We start from the raw sequence: 17,502 nt of genomic DNA, 5'->3' as shown, positions 1-17,502 counted from the left end.
AAACTCGAGAGGGGAGACAGGGTTAGAGGCTGTCTGAAACTGGAGAGGGGAGACACAGGGTTAGAGGCTGTCTGAAACTCGAGAGGGGAGACAGGGTTAGATGCTGTGTGATGGTGTTTGACGTTGCTGTTAACAAAATGGCTTCCTTCACTGTCCTTGGTTGTACTGTGGCCCTGCTCCAATTCGATGGCACCATTGTCTGTAGAGTCACGTTATGGCATATAATCTTAACTCATGTACTCTCTGTGTGTGTTTGTCTGCGTGTGTGTGTGTGTGTGTGTGTGTGTGTGTGTGTGTGTGCGTGCGTGCGTGCGTGCGTGCGTGTGTGAGAGAGAGACTTACTCTGTTGGTACTGTAGAACATATCCCACAAGTCGTCCATTGGGCTGAGTGGGGGGCCTCCAGTGAAGGGTTAACTCTGTCTCCGACGGACTCTCAAAACCCAGAGACGCAGGAGGACCAGGAACTACACACACACACATAATATTATTACGTTGTCAACCTCACACATAAGTAAACACTCACACTCTCCTGCTCACCTCCCTCCGGCGTCCTGAAGGGGTGTGTCGGTGAGTGAGGCCCCTCCCCCTTTCTGTTGAAGGTTGTCATTGACAGCTCGTACAGGGAATAGAGTTTGAGCCCCGTCACCACCTCTTTGGTCTTGTTGCCGTCCACCTCCACAACCCACCTCTCCTCCTTTCTCTCCGTCCCTCGCTCCACTCCTCCCTCAATCTCTCTCACCTCTCTGTGCACCATCGCTCTACGCTCTCTTCCTCCCTGGGAACCCAACCTCTTCAGATAGATCTAGAGAGAGACAGAGAGACAGAGAGAGAGGGAGAGAGAGAGGGAGAGAGAGACAGAGAGAGAGGAGAGAGAGGGAGAGAGAGAGAGAGACAGAGAGAGAGACAGAGAGGAGAGAGAGAGAGAGAGACGGAGAGAGAGAGAGAGAGAGAGACAGAGAGGGAGAGAGGGAGACAGAGAGGAGAGAGACGGAGAGAGAGAGAGAGACAGAGAGAGAGGGAGAGAGAGAGAGAGACAGAGAGGGAGAGAGGGAGACAGAGAGGAGAGAGACGGAGAGAGAGAGAGAGAGAGAGAGAGAGACAAAGAGAGAGAGACAGAGAGGAGAGAGAACAGAGAGAGAGAGGAGAGATGAAGAGGGAAAGAGGAAGGGAGAAAGATACATTAATCAGAGAAGGGAAGGGATTGATTGGTCAGTTCCTTGACCACTACATAAGGGGCCACTTTCCCAGTCAATGAACATTCTCCATTCTTAGTCCAGTCATATTTCATGGCCTACTTGCATGTGGAATGTTGTGGAAGCGTAGTGGTTGTTACCTTATAACCCAGGAGGTGACCCTGGACCGTGTGTGTGTCAACCGGCTGCCACCTTACACTGGCTGAGCTGTTATCTACTGACACACTGATGTTAGATGGAGAGGCCAGCGGGTCTGGGAGAGAGAGGAGATTATTGTTATTTGTCCTTTATTTAAACATTATTTTTTACAATGCTGGGGTGATAGGAGATTAACTACAAGAGAGAGAGACAGAGACAGAGACAGGAGAGAGACAGAGAGAGACACAGAGAGACAGAGAGACAGGAGAGAGACAAATACAGAGACATAGAGAGAGGAGAGAGAGAGAGAAAGAGCAAGAGAGCGAGAGAATTGGATTTATACCAAAACATTGCACGGCCGATCATATTAACACCCTACACACCCTGATAGATAAACATGTCCACCAAAATAATACCAAAATGTACGCTTGCTTTATTGACTTCCAAAAAGCATTTGATTCTATTTGGCATGCAGGACTGTTCTACAAAGTTATTGAAAGTGCTGTACGGGGTAAAACACATGACAGAATTAAATCAAATCAATCAATGTATACTGGCAATACGTGCAGCATCAAAATTGCCAAGAAAATAACAGAATTCTTTAACCAGGGACGGGGACATTGCCAGGGTTGCATTCTGAGCCCTACGCTCTTCAATATTTACATCTACGAATTGGCCACTATTCTAGAGAAATCATCAGCCCCTGGTTTTAGTCTCTACACTTCAGTTTGGCTAAAACGAATTGAATGTGTCATTAAACCAATTGCACTTCATGGCAACGAGGTGTGGGGTCCACTTGCAAAACAAGATTTTACCCAGTGGGACAAACAACCCATTAAAACCCTGCATGCAGAGTTCTGTAAGATTCTCCTACAGAGGACAACTACAAACAATGCATGCAGTGAAGAATTAGGCCAATATCCACTAATAATAAAAACTCTAACTCTAAAACGTAATAAAAACGTTGAAGATGAAGATGAAGTTTTGTGGAAAAAGAACTGGGGGGGCGAAATATATTTCTCTCATTGGCAAAGACGTTCAAAAGGGGTGATGGTATTAATTAACAGGAATTTTGATCCAAATTGTCCAAACAGATCCTCAAAGTAGATGATTTTAAATATGTGACAATAAACAGATTTGGCTCATTACTGTCCAAATAATGACGTATCAACTCTAAAAGCAACACTAGACTCTATGTTTATATCTATGTGATTATATCTATGACTCTATGTGGGAGATTATAATACGGTTTTAAATACCTCTATGGACCGGAAAGGAAATCACACTACAAACTATCACCCGCATGCACTTAAGGAAATCATGAATGTCATGGATGTATTGGAATTAGTGGATATGTGGAGGCTTAAATACCCTGACCTAGTGAGATATACATGGAGGAGGTTTAATATCCTGACCTAGTGAGATATACATGGAGGTTTAATATTCTGACCTAGTGAGATATACATGGAGGAGGTTTAATATCCTGACCTAGTGAGATATACATGGAGGAGGTTTAATATCCTGACCTAGTGAGATATACATGGAGGAGGTTTAATATCCTGACCTAGTGAGATATACATGGAGGAGGTTTAATATCCTGACCTAGTGAGATATACATGGAGGAGGTTTAATATCCTGACCTAGTGAGATATACATGGAGGAGGTTTAATATCCTGACCTAGTGAGATATATACATGGAGGAGGTTTAATATCCTGACCTAGTGAGATATACATGGAGGAGGTTTAATATCCTGACCTAGTGAGATATACATGGAGGAGGTTTAATACCCTGACCTAGTGGGATATACATGGAGGAGATTTAATATCCTGACCTAGTGAGATATACATGGAGGAGGTTTAATATCCTGACCTAGTGAGATATACATGGAGGAGGTTTAATATCCTGACCTAGTGAGATATACATGGAGGAGGTTTAATATCCTGACCTAGTGAGATATACATGGAGGAGGTTTAATATCCTGACCTAGTGAGATATACATGGAGGAGGTTTAATATCCTTACCTAGTGAGATATATACATGGAGGAGGTTTAATATCCTGACCTAGTGAGATATACATGGAGGAGGTTTAATATCCTGACCTAGTGAGATATACATGGAGGAGGTTTAATACCCTGACCTAGTGGGATATACATGGAGGAGGTTTAATATCCTGACCTAGTGAGATATACATGGAGGTTTAATATCCTGACCTAGTGAGATATACATGGAGGTTTAATATCCTGACCTAGTGAGATATACATGGAGGTTTAATATCCTGACCTAGTGAGATATACATGGAGGTTTAATATCCTGACCTAGTGAGATATACATGGAGGAGGTTTAATATCCTGACCTAGTGAGATATACATGGAGGAGGTTTAATATCCTGACCTAGTGAGATATACATGGAGGTTTAATATCCTGACCTAGTGAGATATACATGGAGGAGGTTTAATATCCTGACCTAGTGAGATATACATGGAGGAGGTTTAATATCCTGACCTAGTGAGATATACATGGAGGAGGTTTAATATCCTGACCTAGTGAGATATACATGGAGGAGGTTTAATATCCTGACCTAGTGAGATATACATGGAGGAGGTTTAATATCCTGACCTAGTGAGATATACATGGCGGAGGTTTAATATCCTGACCTAGTGAGATATACATGGCGGAGGTTTAATATCCTGATCTAGTGAGATATACATGGAAGAGGGTTTATTAAACGTGGTCGTCTTGACTACTTTCTTATATCATTCTCTCTGGCACCAAAAGTTTAAAAAAGTGTTGATAGGGGACAGAATGTGGTCACATCATCACATAATTGGCATATATATTACTCTTACAGAATTTCCACGTGGGCGAGGATATTGGAAATTTAATCAAAGCCTACTAGATGATACATTGTTTAGAACTAAGACAGAGGAATTTATAACAGACTCTCTCAGACATAACATAGGTACAGAAGATCCCCTTATTGTATGGTACACTTTTAAATGTGCCTTTAGAGGCCATGCAATTCAGTAATCATCTCTAATTCATTACTCATCTATAAAACAAAAGCAATTTAGGTCAAAAGAATCCTATATTAACAAAGGAAATGGAAGGACCAACAGTACAGATAGATAGCAATAACACTGTACCATAGAAGCTCAAAGTAATAAGTTAGAGAAAAAACAAAAAAATTGGAGGGAACTTATGAAAGATCCAGTGTAATATATTATAAAAATAAAGCGAACTGGATGGAATATGGGGGAAATTATTTTTCAATCTTCAACATAGAAATGCTAAAAAAAAAAAGTTTTTGAAACTTGTTACAAATGATGGAGTCACTCATATTTCACCAAAGTATATTTTGAAAGAGGAAGTAAAGTACTTTAAGAATATGTTTTTGTTTCAGTCTTCTCCATCTCCACTAACCGAAGCTAATGGATTTTTGTAGGGATTTTTTTCCTATTATTAATGTAAAATTAACATCTGTACAGAAAGACTAATGTGATGGCCAAATTACAGAGGAGGAACTTCTTGTTGCAATTAAAGCCTCAGAGGATCGTTATTAGCATATTTTAACAACTCCTATATAAATGGTAGATTATCAGACACGCAACAAGAAGGTATGATATCATTATTACTGAAACAGGACCCAAGTGGTTAATATAAAGAACCAGTCCATTTAAAAAATTGGAGACCTCTGAAGATTCTAACTAAATGCTTGGCGCATATAATTAAAAAGTATTGTCAGATATTGTTCATCCTAATCAGACAGGTTTTTTACATGGACGATACATTGGAGATAATATAAGGCAAGTACTGGAAACAATAGAACACTATGAAATATCGGGGACACCAGGCCTGGTTTTCATAGCTGATTTTGAAAAGGCTTTTGATAAAGTACGACTGGAGTTTATATATAAATGCCTAGAATATTTCAATTTTGCGGAATCTCTTATAAAATGGGTTAAAGTTATGTATAGTAACTCTAGGTGTAAAATAGTAAATAATGGCTACTTCTCAGAAAGTTTTAAACTATCTAGAGGAGTAAAACAAGGTTGTCCACTATCGGCATATCTATGTATTATTGCCATCAAAATGTTAGCTGTTAAAACTTCTCTAGGATAGGGGGCAGCATTTTCACGTTTGGATGAAAAGCATACCCAAATTCAACTGCCAGCTACTCATCCCCAGAAGATAAGATATGCATATTAGTAGTAGATTTGGATTGAAAACACTCTGAAGTTTCTAAAACTGTTTGGATCATGTCTGTGAGTATAACAGAACTTATTTAGCAAACCATGAATGGGCAAACCATTCAGATTTTTTTTTTTGAGGTCACTCTCTTTTCAATGGATTTTCATTGGGAATCCTGAGTTCTAAGGGACATTCTTGCAGTTCCTACCGCTTCCACTGGATGTCAACAGTCTTTAGAAATTGGTTGAGGGTTTTTCCTTTGTGCAATGAAGAAGTAGCCCTGTTCAGAACAAGGGTTGAGTGAAGTGTACTGTTTGTTAGAGGCGCGTGACCAGAAAGCTAGCTACAGTTTGTTTTAATCCTGTATTGAACACAGATCATCCCTTCTTCAATTTTATCGATTATTTACGTAAAAAAATACCTAAAGTTGTATTACAAAAGTAGTTTGAAATGTTTTGGCAAAGTTTACAGGTAACCTTTGAGATATTTTGTAGTCACGTTGAGCAAGTTGGAACCGGTGTTTTTCTGGATCAAACGCGCCAAATAAATGGACATTTTGGATATATAGACGGATATATTGTTGTTGGACTGCCAACAACATAAGCTCGTCAAAGATAAGGCATGAATTATATTTTTGTTTCTGCGTTTTGTGTCGCGCCTGCAGGGTTGAAATATGCTTCTCTCTCTCTGTTTACTATGGTGCTATCCTCAGATAATAGCATCGTTTGCTTTCGCCGAAAAGCCTATTTGAATTCTGACCTGTTGGCGGGATTCATAACAAGTGTAGCTTTGATTTGGTATCTTTCATGTGTGATTTAAGGAAAGTTTGATTTTTATAGTAATTTATTTGAATATGGCGCTCTGCATTTTCTCTGGCTCTTGGCCAAGTGAGACAGTAGCGTCCCGCCTAAACTCAGATTTTTGGATATAAATATGAACTTTACCAAACAAAACATACATGTATTGTGTAACATGAAGTCCTATGAGTGTCATCTGATGAAGATCATCAAAGGTTAATGCTTCATTTTATCTCTATTTCTGCTTTTTGTTACTCCTCTCTTTGGCTGGAAAAATTTAGTTTTTTTTCTGTGGCTATGTACTGAGCTAACATAATCGCAAGGTGTGCTTTCGCCATAAATCCTTTTGGAAATCAGACACTGTGGCTGGATTAACGAGAAGTGTATCTTTAAAATGGTGTTTAATACTTGTTTGTTTGAGGAATTTTTAATTATGAGATTTCTGTTATTTTGAATTTGGCGCCCTGCAATTTCACTGGCTGTTGGTTAGGTGGGACGCTACATATCCCAGAAGAGTTCAAATTAGATCTAACAATAATATTAATGGATTAGAAATCCGTGGCTTAAAAACTAAGGTGTCATTGTACGCTGATGATTCATGTTTTCTTTTAAAACCACAATTAGAGTCTCTCCACGGCCTCATAGAGGATCTAGATACTTTTGCTATCCGCTCTGGATTAAAACCAAATTATGATCAGTGTACTATATTACGTATTGGATCACAAAAAAAATGCAAATTTTAAATTACTGTGTAGTTTACCAATTAAATGCTCTGAAGGGGATGTGGACAAATCCCGAAAGAAAGAAATTATCTCACTACAATATATTTTTATAGAAAGTTAGCAAAAATAGATAAAATCTTGCTACCATGGAAAGGAAAATACCTGTCAATTTGTGGAAAAATCAACCTGATGAATTAATTAGTCATATCACAATTTACCTATTTGCTTATGGTTTTGCCTACACCTAGTGACCTGCTTTTTAAATTATATGAGCAAAAAATATTCAATTTTATTTGGAGTGACAAGCCAGACAAAATTAAAATGGCCTATTTATATAATGAATATGAATTCGGAGGGCAGCAATGATTAAATATTAAAGCATTAGACCTTTCACTAAAGGCATCAGTCATACAAAAGTTATACTTAAATCCAAACTGGTTCTCTAGTAAATTGGTAGGAATGTCTCACCCCATGTTCAAGAAGGGCCTTTTTCCCTTTACTCAGATTACAACCTCTCATTTTAGGTTATTTGAAAACAAAACAATCTCCAAAATATCGTTATTTTTTAAACAAGCCATAAAACATTTTTTTCTGAGGTCCCTTCTCTTTATATCTTCCCCAAACATTACTGTTCTGGTCCTCCTCTTTATATCTTCCCCAAACATTACTGTTCTGGTCCTCCCTCCTCTTTATATCTTCCCCAAACATTACTGTTCTGGTCCTCCCTTCTCTTTATATCTTCCCCAAACATTACTGTTCTGGTCCTCCTCTTTATATCTTCCCCAAACATTACTGTTCTGGTCCTCCTCTTTATATCTTCCCCAAACATTACTGTTCTGGTCCTCCTCTTTATATCTTCCCCAAACATTACTGTTCTGGTCCTTCCTCCTCTTTATATCTTCCCCAAACATTACTGTTCTGGTCTTCCCTCCTCTTTATATCTTCCCCAAATATTACTGTTCTGGTCCTCCCTCCTCTTTATATCTTCCCCAAACATTACTGTTCTGGTCCTCCTCTTTATATCTTCCCCAAACATTACTGTTCTGGTCCTTCTCTTTATATCTTCCCCAAACATTACTGTTCTGGTCCTTCTCTTTATATCTTCCCCAAACATTACTGTTCTGGTCCTCCTCTTTATATCTTCCCCAAACATTACTGTTCTGGTCCTCCTCTTTATATCTTCCCCAAACATTACTGTTCTGGTCCTTCTCTTTATATCTTCCCCAAACATTACTGTTCTGGTCCTCCTCTTTATATCTTCCTCAAACATTACTGTTCTGGTCCTCCTCTTTATATCTTCCCTAAACATTACTGTTCTGGTCCTCCCTCCTCTTTATATCTTCCCCAAACATTACTGTTCTGGTCCTCCTTTTTATATCTCCCCCAAACATTACTGTTCAGGTCCTCCCTTCTCTTTATATCTTCCCCAAACATTACTGTTCTGGTCCTCCTCTTTATATCTTCCCCAAACATTACTGTTCTGGTCCTTCTCTTTATATCTTCCCCAGACATTACTGTTCTGGTCCACCCTTCTCTTTAAATCTTCCCCAAACATTACTGTTCAGGTCCTCCCTTCTCTTTATATATTCCCCAAACATTACTGTTCTGGTCCTCCTCTTTATATCTTCCCCAGACATTACTGTTCTGGTCCACCTCTTTATATCTTCCCCAGACATTACTGTTCTGGTCCTCCTCTTTATATCTTCCCCAAACATTACTGTTCTGGTCCACCCTTCTCTTTGTATCTTCCCCAAACATTACTGTTCTGGTCCTTCCTCCTCTTTATATCTTCCCCAAACATTACTGTTCTGGTCCTCCCTCCTCTTTATATCTTCCCCAAATATTACTGTTCTGGTCCTCCCTCCTCTTTATATCTTCCCCAAACATTACTGTTCTGGTCCTCCTCTTTATATCTTCCCCAAACATTACTGTTCTGGTCCTTCTCTTTATATCTTCCCCAAACATTACTGTTTTGGTCCTCCCTTCTCTTTATATCTTCCCCAAACATTACTGTTCTGGTCCTCCTCTTTATATCTTCCCCAAACATTACTGTTCTGGTCCTCCTCTTTATATCTTCCCCAAACATTACTGTTCTGGTCCTTCTCTTTATATCTTCCCCAAACATTACTGTTCTGGTCCTCCTCTTTATATCTTCCTCAAACATTACTGTTCTGGTCCTCCTCTTTATATCTTCCCCAAACATTACTGTTCTGGTCCTCCCTCCTCTTTATATCTTCCCCAAACATTACTGTTCTGGTCCTCCTTTTTATATCTCCCCCAAACATTACTGTTCAGGTCCTCCCTTCTCTTTATATCTTCCCCAAACATTACTGTTCTGGTCCTCCTCTTTATATCTTCCCCAAACATTACTGTTCTGGTCCTTCTCTTTATATCTTCCCCAGACATTACTGTTCTGGTCCACCCTTCTCTTTAAATCTTCCCCAAACATTACTGTTCAGGTCCTCCCTTCTCTTTATATATTCCCCAAACATTACTGTTCTGGTCCTCCTCTTTATATCTTCCCCAGACATTACTGTTCTGGTCCACCTCTTTATATCTTCCCCAGACATTACTGTTCTGGTCCTCCTCTTTATATCTTCCCCAAACATTACTGTTCTGGTCCACCCTTCTCTTTGTATCTTCCCCAAACATTACTGTTCTGGTCCTCCCTCCTCTTTATATCTTCCCCAAACATTACTGTTCTGGTCCTCCCTCCTCTTTATATCTTCCCCAAACATTACTGTTCTGGTCCTCCTCTTTATATCTTCCCCAAACATTACTGTTCTGGTCCTCCCTCCTCTTTATATCTTCCCCAAACATTACTGTTTTGGTCCTCCCTTCTCTTTATATCTTCCCCAAACATTACTGTTCTGGTCCTCCCTCCTCTTTATATCTTCCCCAAACATTACTGTTCTGGTCCTCTTTATATCTTCCCCAAACATTACTGTTCTGGTCCTTCTCTTTATATCTTCCCCAAACATTACTGTTCTGGTCCTCCCTCCTCTTTATATCTTCCCCAAACATTACTGTTCTGGTCCTCCTCTTTATATCTCCCCCAAACATTACTGTTCAGGTCCTCCCTTCTCTTTAAATCTTCCCCAAACATTACTGTTCTGGTCCTCCCTCCTCTCTATATCTTCCCCAAACATTACTGTTCTGGTCCTCCTCTTTATATCTTCCCCAAACATTACTGTTCTGGTCCTTCTCTTTATATCTTCACCAAACATTACTGTTCTGGTCCACCCTTCTCTTTAAATCTTCCCCAAACATTACTGTTCAGGTCCTCCCTTCTCTTTATATCTTCCCCAAACATTACTGTTCTGGTCCACCTCTTTATATCTTCCCCAGACATTACTGTTCTGGTCCTCCTCATTATATCTTCCCCAGACATTACTGTTCTGGTCCTCCTCTTTATATCTTCCCCAAACATTACTGTTCTGGTCCACCCTTCTCTTTGTATCTTCCCCAAATATTACTGTTCTGGTCCACCCTTCTCTTTGTATCTACCCCAAACATTACTGTTCTGGTCCCCTTTATATCTTCCCCAAACATTACTGTTCTGGTCCCCCTCTTTATATCTTCCCCAAACATTACTGTTCTGGTCCTTCTCTTTATATCTTCCCCAAACATTACTGTTCTGGTCCTTCTCCTTATATCTTCCCCAAACATTACTGTTCTGGTCCTCCTCTTTATATCTTCCCCAAACATTACTGTTCTGGTCCTCCCTTCTCTTTATATCTTCCCCAAACATTATTGTTCTGGTCCTTCTCTTTATATCTTCCCCAAACATTACTGTTCTGGTCCTCCTCTTTATATCTTCCCCAAACATTACTGTTCTGGTCCTCCTCTTTATATCGTCCCCAAACATTACTGTTCTGGTCCTCCTCTTTATATCTTCCCCAAACATTACTGTTCTGGTCCTCCCTCCTCTTTATATCTTCCCCAAACATTACTGTTCTGGTCCTCCCTTCTCTTTATATCTTCCCCAAACATTACTGTTCTGGTCCTCCTCTTTATATCTTCCCCAAACATTACTGTTCTGGTCCTCCTCTTTATATCTTCCCCAAACATTACTGTTCTGGTCCTCCTCTTTATATCTTCCCCAAACATTACTGTTCTGGTCCTCCCTTCTCTTTATATCTTCCCCAAACATTACTGTTCTGGTCCTCCTCTTTATATCTTCCCCAAACATTACTGTTCTGGTCCTCCTCTTTATATCTTCCCCAAACATTACTGTTCTGGTCCTCCCTCCTCTTTATACCTTCCCCAAACATTACTGTTCTGGTCCTCCTCTTTATATCTTCCCCAAACATTACTGTTCTGGTCCTCCCTCCTCTTTATATCTTCCCCAAACATTACTGTTCTGGTCCTCCTCTTTATATCTTCCCCAAACATTACTGTTCTGGTCCTCCTCTTTATATCTTCCCCAAACATTACTGTTCTGGTCCTCCTCTTTATATCTTCCCAAAACATTACTGTTCTGGTCCTCCTCTTTATATCTTCCCCAAACATTACTGTTCTGGTCCTCCTCTTTGTATCTTCCCCAAACATTACTGTTCTGGTCCTCCTCTTTGTATCTTCCCCCAAAATTACTGTTCTGGTCCTCCTCTTTATATCTTCCCCAAACATTACTGTTCTGGTCCTGCCTCCTCTTTATATCTTCCCCAAACACTAATGTTCTGGTCCTCCTCTTTATATCTTCCCCAAACATTACTGTTCTGGTCCTCCCTTCTCTTTATATCTTCCCCAAACATTACTGTTCTGGTCCTCCCTTCTCTTTATATCTTCCCCAAACATTACTGTTCTGGTCCTCCCTCCTCTTTAAATCTTCCCCAGACATTACTGTTCTGGTCCTGCCTCCTCTTTATATCTTCCCCAAACATTACTGTTCTGGTCCTCCCTCCTCTTTATATCTTCCCCAGACATTACTGTTCTGGTCCTCCCTTCTCTTTATATCTTCCCCAAACATTACTGTTCTGGTCCTGCCTCCTCTTTATATCTTCCCCAAACATTACTGTTCTGGTCCTCCTCTTTATATCTTCCCCAAACATTACTGTTCTGGTCCTCCTCTTTATATCTTCCCCAAACATTACTGTTATGGTCCTCCCTCCTCTTTATATCTTCCCCAAACATTACTGTTCTGGTCCTCCTCTTTATATCTTCCCCAAACATTACTGTTCTGGTTCTCCCTCCTATTTATATCTTCCCCAAACATTACTGTTCTGGTCCTCCCTCTTTATATCTTCCCCAAACATTTCTGTTCTGGTCCTCCCTCCTCTTTATATCTTCCCCAAACATTACTGTTCTGGTCCTCCTCTTTATATCTTCCCCAAACATTACTGTTCTGGTCCTCCTCTTTATATCTTCCCCAAACATTACTGTTCTGGTTCTCCCTCCTCTTTATATCTTCCCCAAACATTACTGTTCTGGTACTCCCTCCTCTTTATATCTTCCCCAAACATTACTGTTCTGGTCCTCCCTTCTCTTTATATCTTCCCCAAACATTACTGTTCTGGTCCTCCCTTCTCTTTATATCTTCCCCAAACATTACTGTTCTGGTCCTTCTCTTTATATCTTCCACAAACATTACTGTTCTGGTCCTCCCTCCTCTTTATATCTTCCCCAAACAATACTGTTCTGGTCCTCCCTTCTCTTTATATCTTCCCCAAACATTACTGTTCTGGTCCTCCCTTCTCTTTATATCTTCCCCAAACATTACTGTTCTGGTCCTCCTCTATATATCTTCCCCAAACATTACTGTTCTGGTCCTCCCTCCTCTTTATATCTTCTCCAAACATTACTGTTCTGGTCCTTCTCTTTATATCTTCCCCACACATTACTGTTCTGCTCCTCCTCTTTATATCTTCCCCAAACATTACTGTTCTGGTCCTACCTCCACTTTATATCTTCCCCAAACATTACTGTTCTGGTCCTCCTCTTTATATCTTCCCCAAACATTACTGTTCTGGTCCTCCCTCCTCTTTATATCTTCCCCAAACATTACTGTTCTGGTCCTCCTCTTTATATCTTCCCCAAACATTACTGTTCTGGTCCTCCTCTTTTTATCTTCCCCAAACATTACTGTTCTGGTCCTCCCTCCTCTTTATATCTTCCCCAAACATTACTGTTCTGGTCCTCCTCTTTATATCTTCCCAAAACATTACTGTTCTGGTCCTCCTCTTTATATCTTCCCCAAACATTACTGTTCTGGTCCTCCCTCCTCTCTATATCTTCCCCAAACATTACTGTTCTGGTCCTCCTCTTTATATCTTCCCCAAACATTACTGTTCTGGTCCTCCCTCCTCTTTATATCTTCCCCAAACATTACTGTTCTGGTCCTCCCTCCTCTTTATATCTTCCCCAAACATTACTGTTCTGGTCCTCCTCTTTATATCTTCCCCAAACATTACTGTTCTGGTCCTCCTCTTTATATCTTCCCCAAACATTACTGTTCTGGTCCTGCCTCCTCTTTATATCTTCCCCAAACACTACTGTTCTGGTCCTCCTCTTTATATCTTCCCCAAACATTACTGTTCTGGTCCTCCCTTCTCTTTATATCTTCCCTAAACATTACTGTTCTGGTCCTCTCTTCTCTTTATATCTTCCCCAAACATTACTGTTCTGGTCCTCCCTCCTCTTTATATCTTCCCCAGACATTACTGTTCTGGTCCTCCTCTTTATATCTTCCCCAAACATTACTGTTCTGGTCCTCCTCTTTATATCTTCCCCAAACATTACTGTTCTGGTCCTCCTCTTTATATCTTCCCCAAACATTACTGTTCTGGTCCTCCTCTTTATATCTTCCCCAAACATTACTGTTCTGGTCCTCCTCTTTATATCTTCCCCAAACATTACTGTTCTGGTCCTCCCTTCTCTTTATATCTTCCCCAAACATTACTGTTCTGGTCCTCCTCTTTATATCTTCCCCAAACATTACTGTTCTGGTCCTCCTCTTTATATCTTCCCCAAACATTACTGTTCTGGTCCTCCCTCCTCTTTATACCTTCCCCAAACATTACTGTTCTGGTCCTCCTCTTTATATCTTCCCCAAACATTACTGTTCTGGTCCTCCCTCCTCTTTATATCTACCCCAAACATTACTGTTCTGGTCCTCCTCTTTATATCTTCCCCAAACATTACTGTTCTGGTCCTCCTCTTTATATCTTCCCCAAACATTACTGTTCTGGTCCTCCTCTTTATATCTTCCCCAAACATTACTGTTCTGGTCCTCCTCGTTATATCTTCCCCAAACATTACTGTTCTGGTCCTCCTCTTTATATCTTCCCCAAACATTACTGTTCTGGTCCTCCCTCCTCTTTATATCTTCCCCAAACATTACTGTTCTGGTCCTTCTCTTTATATCTTCCCCAAACATTACTGTTCTGGCCCTTCTCTTTATATCTTCCCCAGACATTACTGTTCTGGTCCTTCTCTTTATATCTTCCCCAAACATTACTGTTCTGGTCCTCCTCTTTATATCTTCCCCAAACATTACTGTTCTGGTCCTCCTCTTTGTATCTTCCCCAAACATTACTGTTCTGGTCCTCCTCTTTGTATCTTCCCCAAAAATTACTGTTCTGGTCCTCCTCTTTATATCTTCCCCAAACACTAATGTTCTGGTCCTCCTCTTTATATCTTCCCCAAACATTACTGTTCTGGTCCTCCCTTCTCTTTATATCTTCCCCAAACATTACTGTTCTGGTCCTCCCTTCTCTTTATATCTTCCCCAAACATTACTGTTCTGGTCCTCCCTCCTCTTTATATCTTCCCCAGACATTACTGTTCTGGTCCTGCCTCCTCTTTATATCTTCCCCAAACATTACTGTTCTGGTCCTCCCTCCTCTTTATATCTTCCCCAGACATTACTGTTCTGGTCCTCCCTTCTCTTTATATCTTCCCCAAACATTACTGTTCTGGTCCTGCCTCCTCTTTATATCTTCCCCAAACATTACTGTTCTGGTCCTCCTCTTTATATCTTCCCCAAACATTACTGTTCTGGTCCTCCTCTTTATATCTTCCCCAAACATTACTGTTATGGTCCTCCCTCCTCTTTATATCTTCCCCAAACATTACTGTTCTGGTCCTCCTCTTTATATCTTCCCCAAACATTTCTGTTCTGGTCCTCCCTCCTCTTTATATCTTCCCCAAACATTACTGTTCTGGTCCTCCTCTTTATATCTTCCCCAAACATTACTGTTCTGGTCCTCCTCTTTATATCTTCCCCAAACATTACTGTTCTGGTTCTCCCTCCTCTTTATATCTTCCCCAAACATTACTGTTCTGGTACTCCCTCCTCTTTATATCTTCCCCAAACATTACTGTTCTGGTCCTCCCTTCTCTTTATATCTTCCCCAAACATTACTGTTCTGGTCCTCCCTTCTCTTTATATCTTCCCCAAACATTACTGTTCTGGTCCTTCTCTTTATATCTTCCACAAACATTACTGTTCTGGTCCTCCCTCCTCTTTATATCTTCCCCAAACAATACTGTTCTGGTCCTCCCTTCTCTTTATATCTTCCCCAAACATTACTGTTCTGGTCCTCCCTTCTCTTTATATCTTCCCCAAACATTACTGTTCTGGTCCTCCTCTATATATCTTCCCCAAACATTACTGTTCTGGTCCTCCCTCCTCTTTATATCTTCTCCAAACATTACTGTTCTGGTCCTTCTCTTTATATCTTCCCCAAACATTACTGTTCTGGTCCTCCTCTTTATATCTTCCCCAAACATTACTGTTCTGGTCCTACCTCCACTTTATATCTTCCCCAAACATTACTGTTCTGGTCCTCCTCTTTATATCTTCCCCAAACATTACTGTTCTGGTCCTCCCTCCTCTTTATATTTTCCCCAAACATTACTGTTCTGGTCCTCCTCTTTATATCTTCCCCAAACATTACTGTTCTGGTCCTCCTCTTTTTATCTTCCCCAAACATTACTGTTCTGGTCCTCCTCTTTATATCTTCCCCAAACATTACTGTTCTGGTCCTCCTCTTTATATCTTCCCCAAACATTACTGTTCTGGTCCTCCCTCCTCTTTATATTTTCCCCAAACATTACTGTTCTGGTCCTCCTCTTTATATCTTCCCCAAACATTACTGTTCTGGTCCTCCTCTTTTTATCTTCCCCAAACATTACTGTTCTGGTCCTCCTCTTTATATCTTCCCCAAACATTACTGTTCTGGTCCTTCTCTTTATATCTTCCCCAAACATTACTGTTCTGGCCCTTCTCTTTATATCTTCCCCAGACATTACTGTTCTGGTCCTTCTCTTTATATCTTCCCCAATCATTACTGTTCTGGTCCTCCTCTTTATATATTCCCCAAACATTACTGTTCTGGTCCTCCTCTTTATATCTTCCCCAAACATTACTGTTCTGGTCCTCCTCTTTATATCTTCCCCAAACATTACTGTTATGGTCCTCCCTCCTCTTTATATCTTCCCCAAACATTACTGTTCTGGTCCTCCTCTTTATATCTTCCCCAAACATTACTGTTCTGGTTCTCCCTCCTATTTATATCTTCCCCAAACATTACTGTTCTGGTCCTCCCTCCTCTTTATATCTTCCCCAAACATTACTGTTCTGGTCCTCCCTCCTCTTTATATCTTCCCCAAACATTACTGTTCTGGTCCTCCTCTTTATATCTTCCCCAAACATTACTGTTCTGGTCCTCCTCTTTATATCTTCCCCAAACATTACTGTTCTGGTTCTCCCTCCTCTTTATATCTTCCCCAAACATTACTGTTCTGGTACTCCCTCCTCTTTATATCTTCCCCAAACATTACTGTTCTGGTCCTCCCTTCTCTTTATATCTTCCCCAAACATTACTGTTCTGGTCCTCCCTTCTCTTTATATCTTCCCCAAACATTACTGTTCTGGTCCTTCTCTTTATATCTTCCCCAAACATTACTGTTCTGGTCCTCCTCTTTATATCTTCCCCAAACATTACTGTTCTGGTCCTCCCTTCTCTTTATATCTTCCCCAAACATTACTGTTCTGGTCCTCCCTTCTCTTTATATCTTCCCCAAACATTACTGTTCTGGTCCTCCTCTATATATCTTCCCCAAACATTACTGTTCTGTTCCTCCCTCCTCTTTATATCTTCCCCAAACATTACTGTTCTGGTCCTCCTCTTTATATCTTCCCAAAACATTACTGTTCTGGTCCTCCTCTTTATATCTTCCCCAAACATTACTGTTCTGGTCCTCCCTCCTCTTTATATCTTCCCCAAACATTACTGTTCTGGTCCTCCTCTTTATATCTTCCCCAAACATTACTGTTCTGGTCCTCCCTCCTCTTTATATTTTCCCCAAACATTACTGTTCTGGTCCTCCCTCCTCTTTATATCTTCCCCAAACATTACTGTTCTGGTCCTCCTCTTTATATCTTCCCCAAACATTACTGTTCTGGTCCTCCTCTTTATATCTTCCCCAAACATTACTGTTCTGGTCCTCCTCTTTGTAT

At 40.5% G+C, this 17,502-nt stretch overlaps 1 protein-coding gene across 4 annotated transcripts in view; it reads right to left on the bottom strand.

Moving 5' to 3' along the window:
• Window positions 1–17,502, bottom strand: part of LOC129829417 (neural cell adhesion molecule L1.1-like) — a 194,868-nt gene that overhangs the window by 29,226 nt on the left and 148,140 nt on the right. For all 4 annotated transcript variants that reach the window (XM_055891100.1, XM_055891099.1, XM_055891101.1 and 1 more), the window contains 3 exons: window positions 1,335–1,447; window positions 539–803; window positions 343–465 (listed from right to left, as the gene is read on the bottom strand). In XM_055891100.1, the coding sequence (XP_055747075.1) occupies window positions 343–465; window positions 539–803; window positions 1,335–1,447 (501 nt within the window). The remainder of the gene's footprint in view (window positions 1–342; window positions 466–538; window positions 804–1,334; window positions 1,448–17,502) is intronic.

The sequence above is a fragment of the Salvelinus fontinalis genome, chromosome 31, assembly GCF_029448725.1.
Source record: "Salvelinus fontinalis isolate EN_2023a chromosome 31, ASM2944872v1, whole genome shotgun sequence".
Taxonomy (NCBI): domain Eukaryota; kingdom Metazoa; phylum Chordata; class Actinopteri; order Salmoniformes; family Salmonidae; genus Salvelinus; species Salvelinus fontinalis.
Note: the sequence above shows the minus strand (reverse complement) of the source record. Positions and strands in the feature narration are given on the sequence as shown.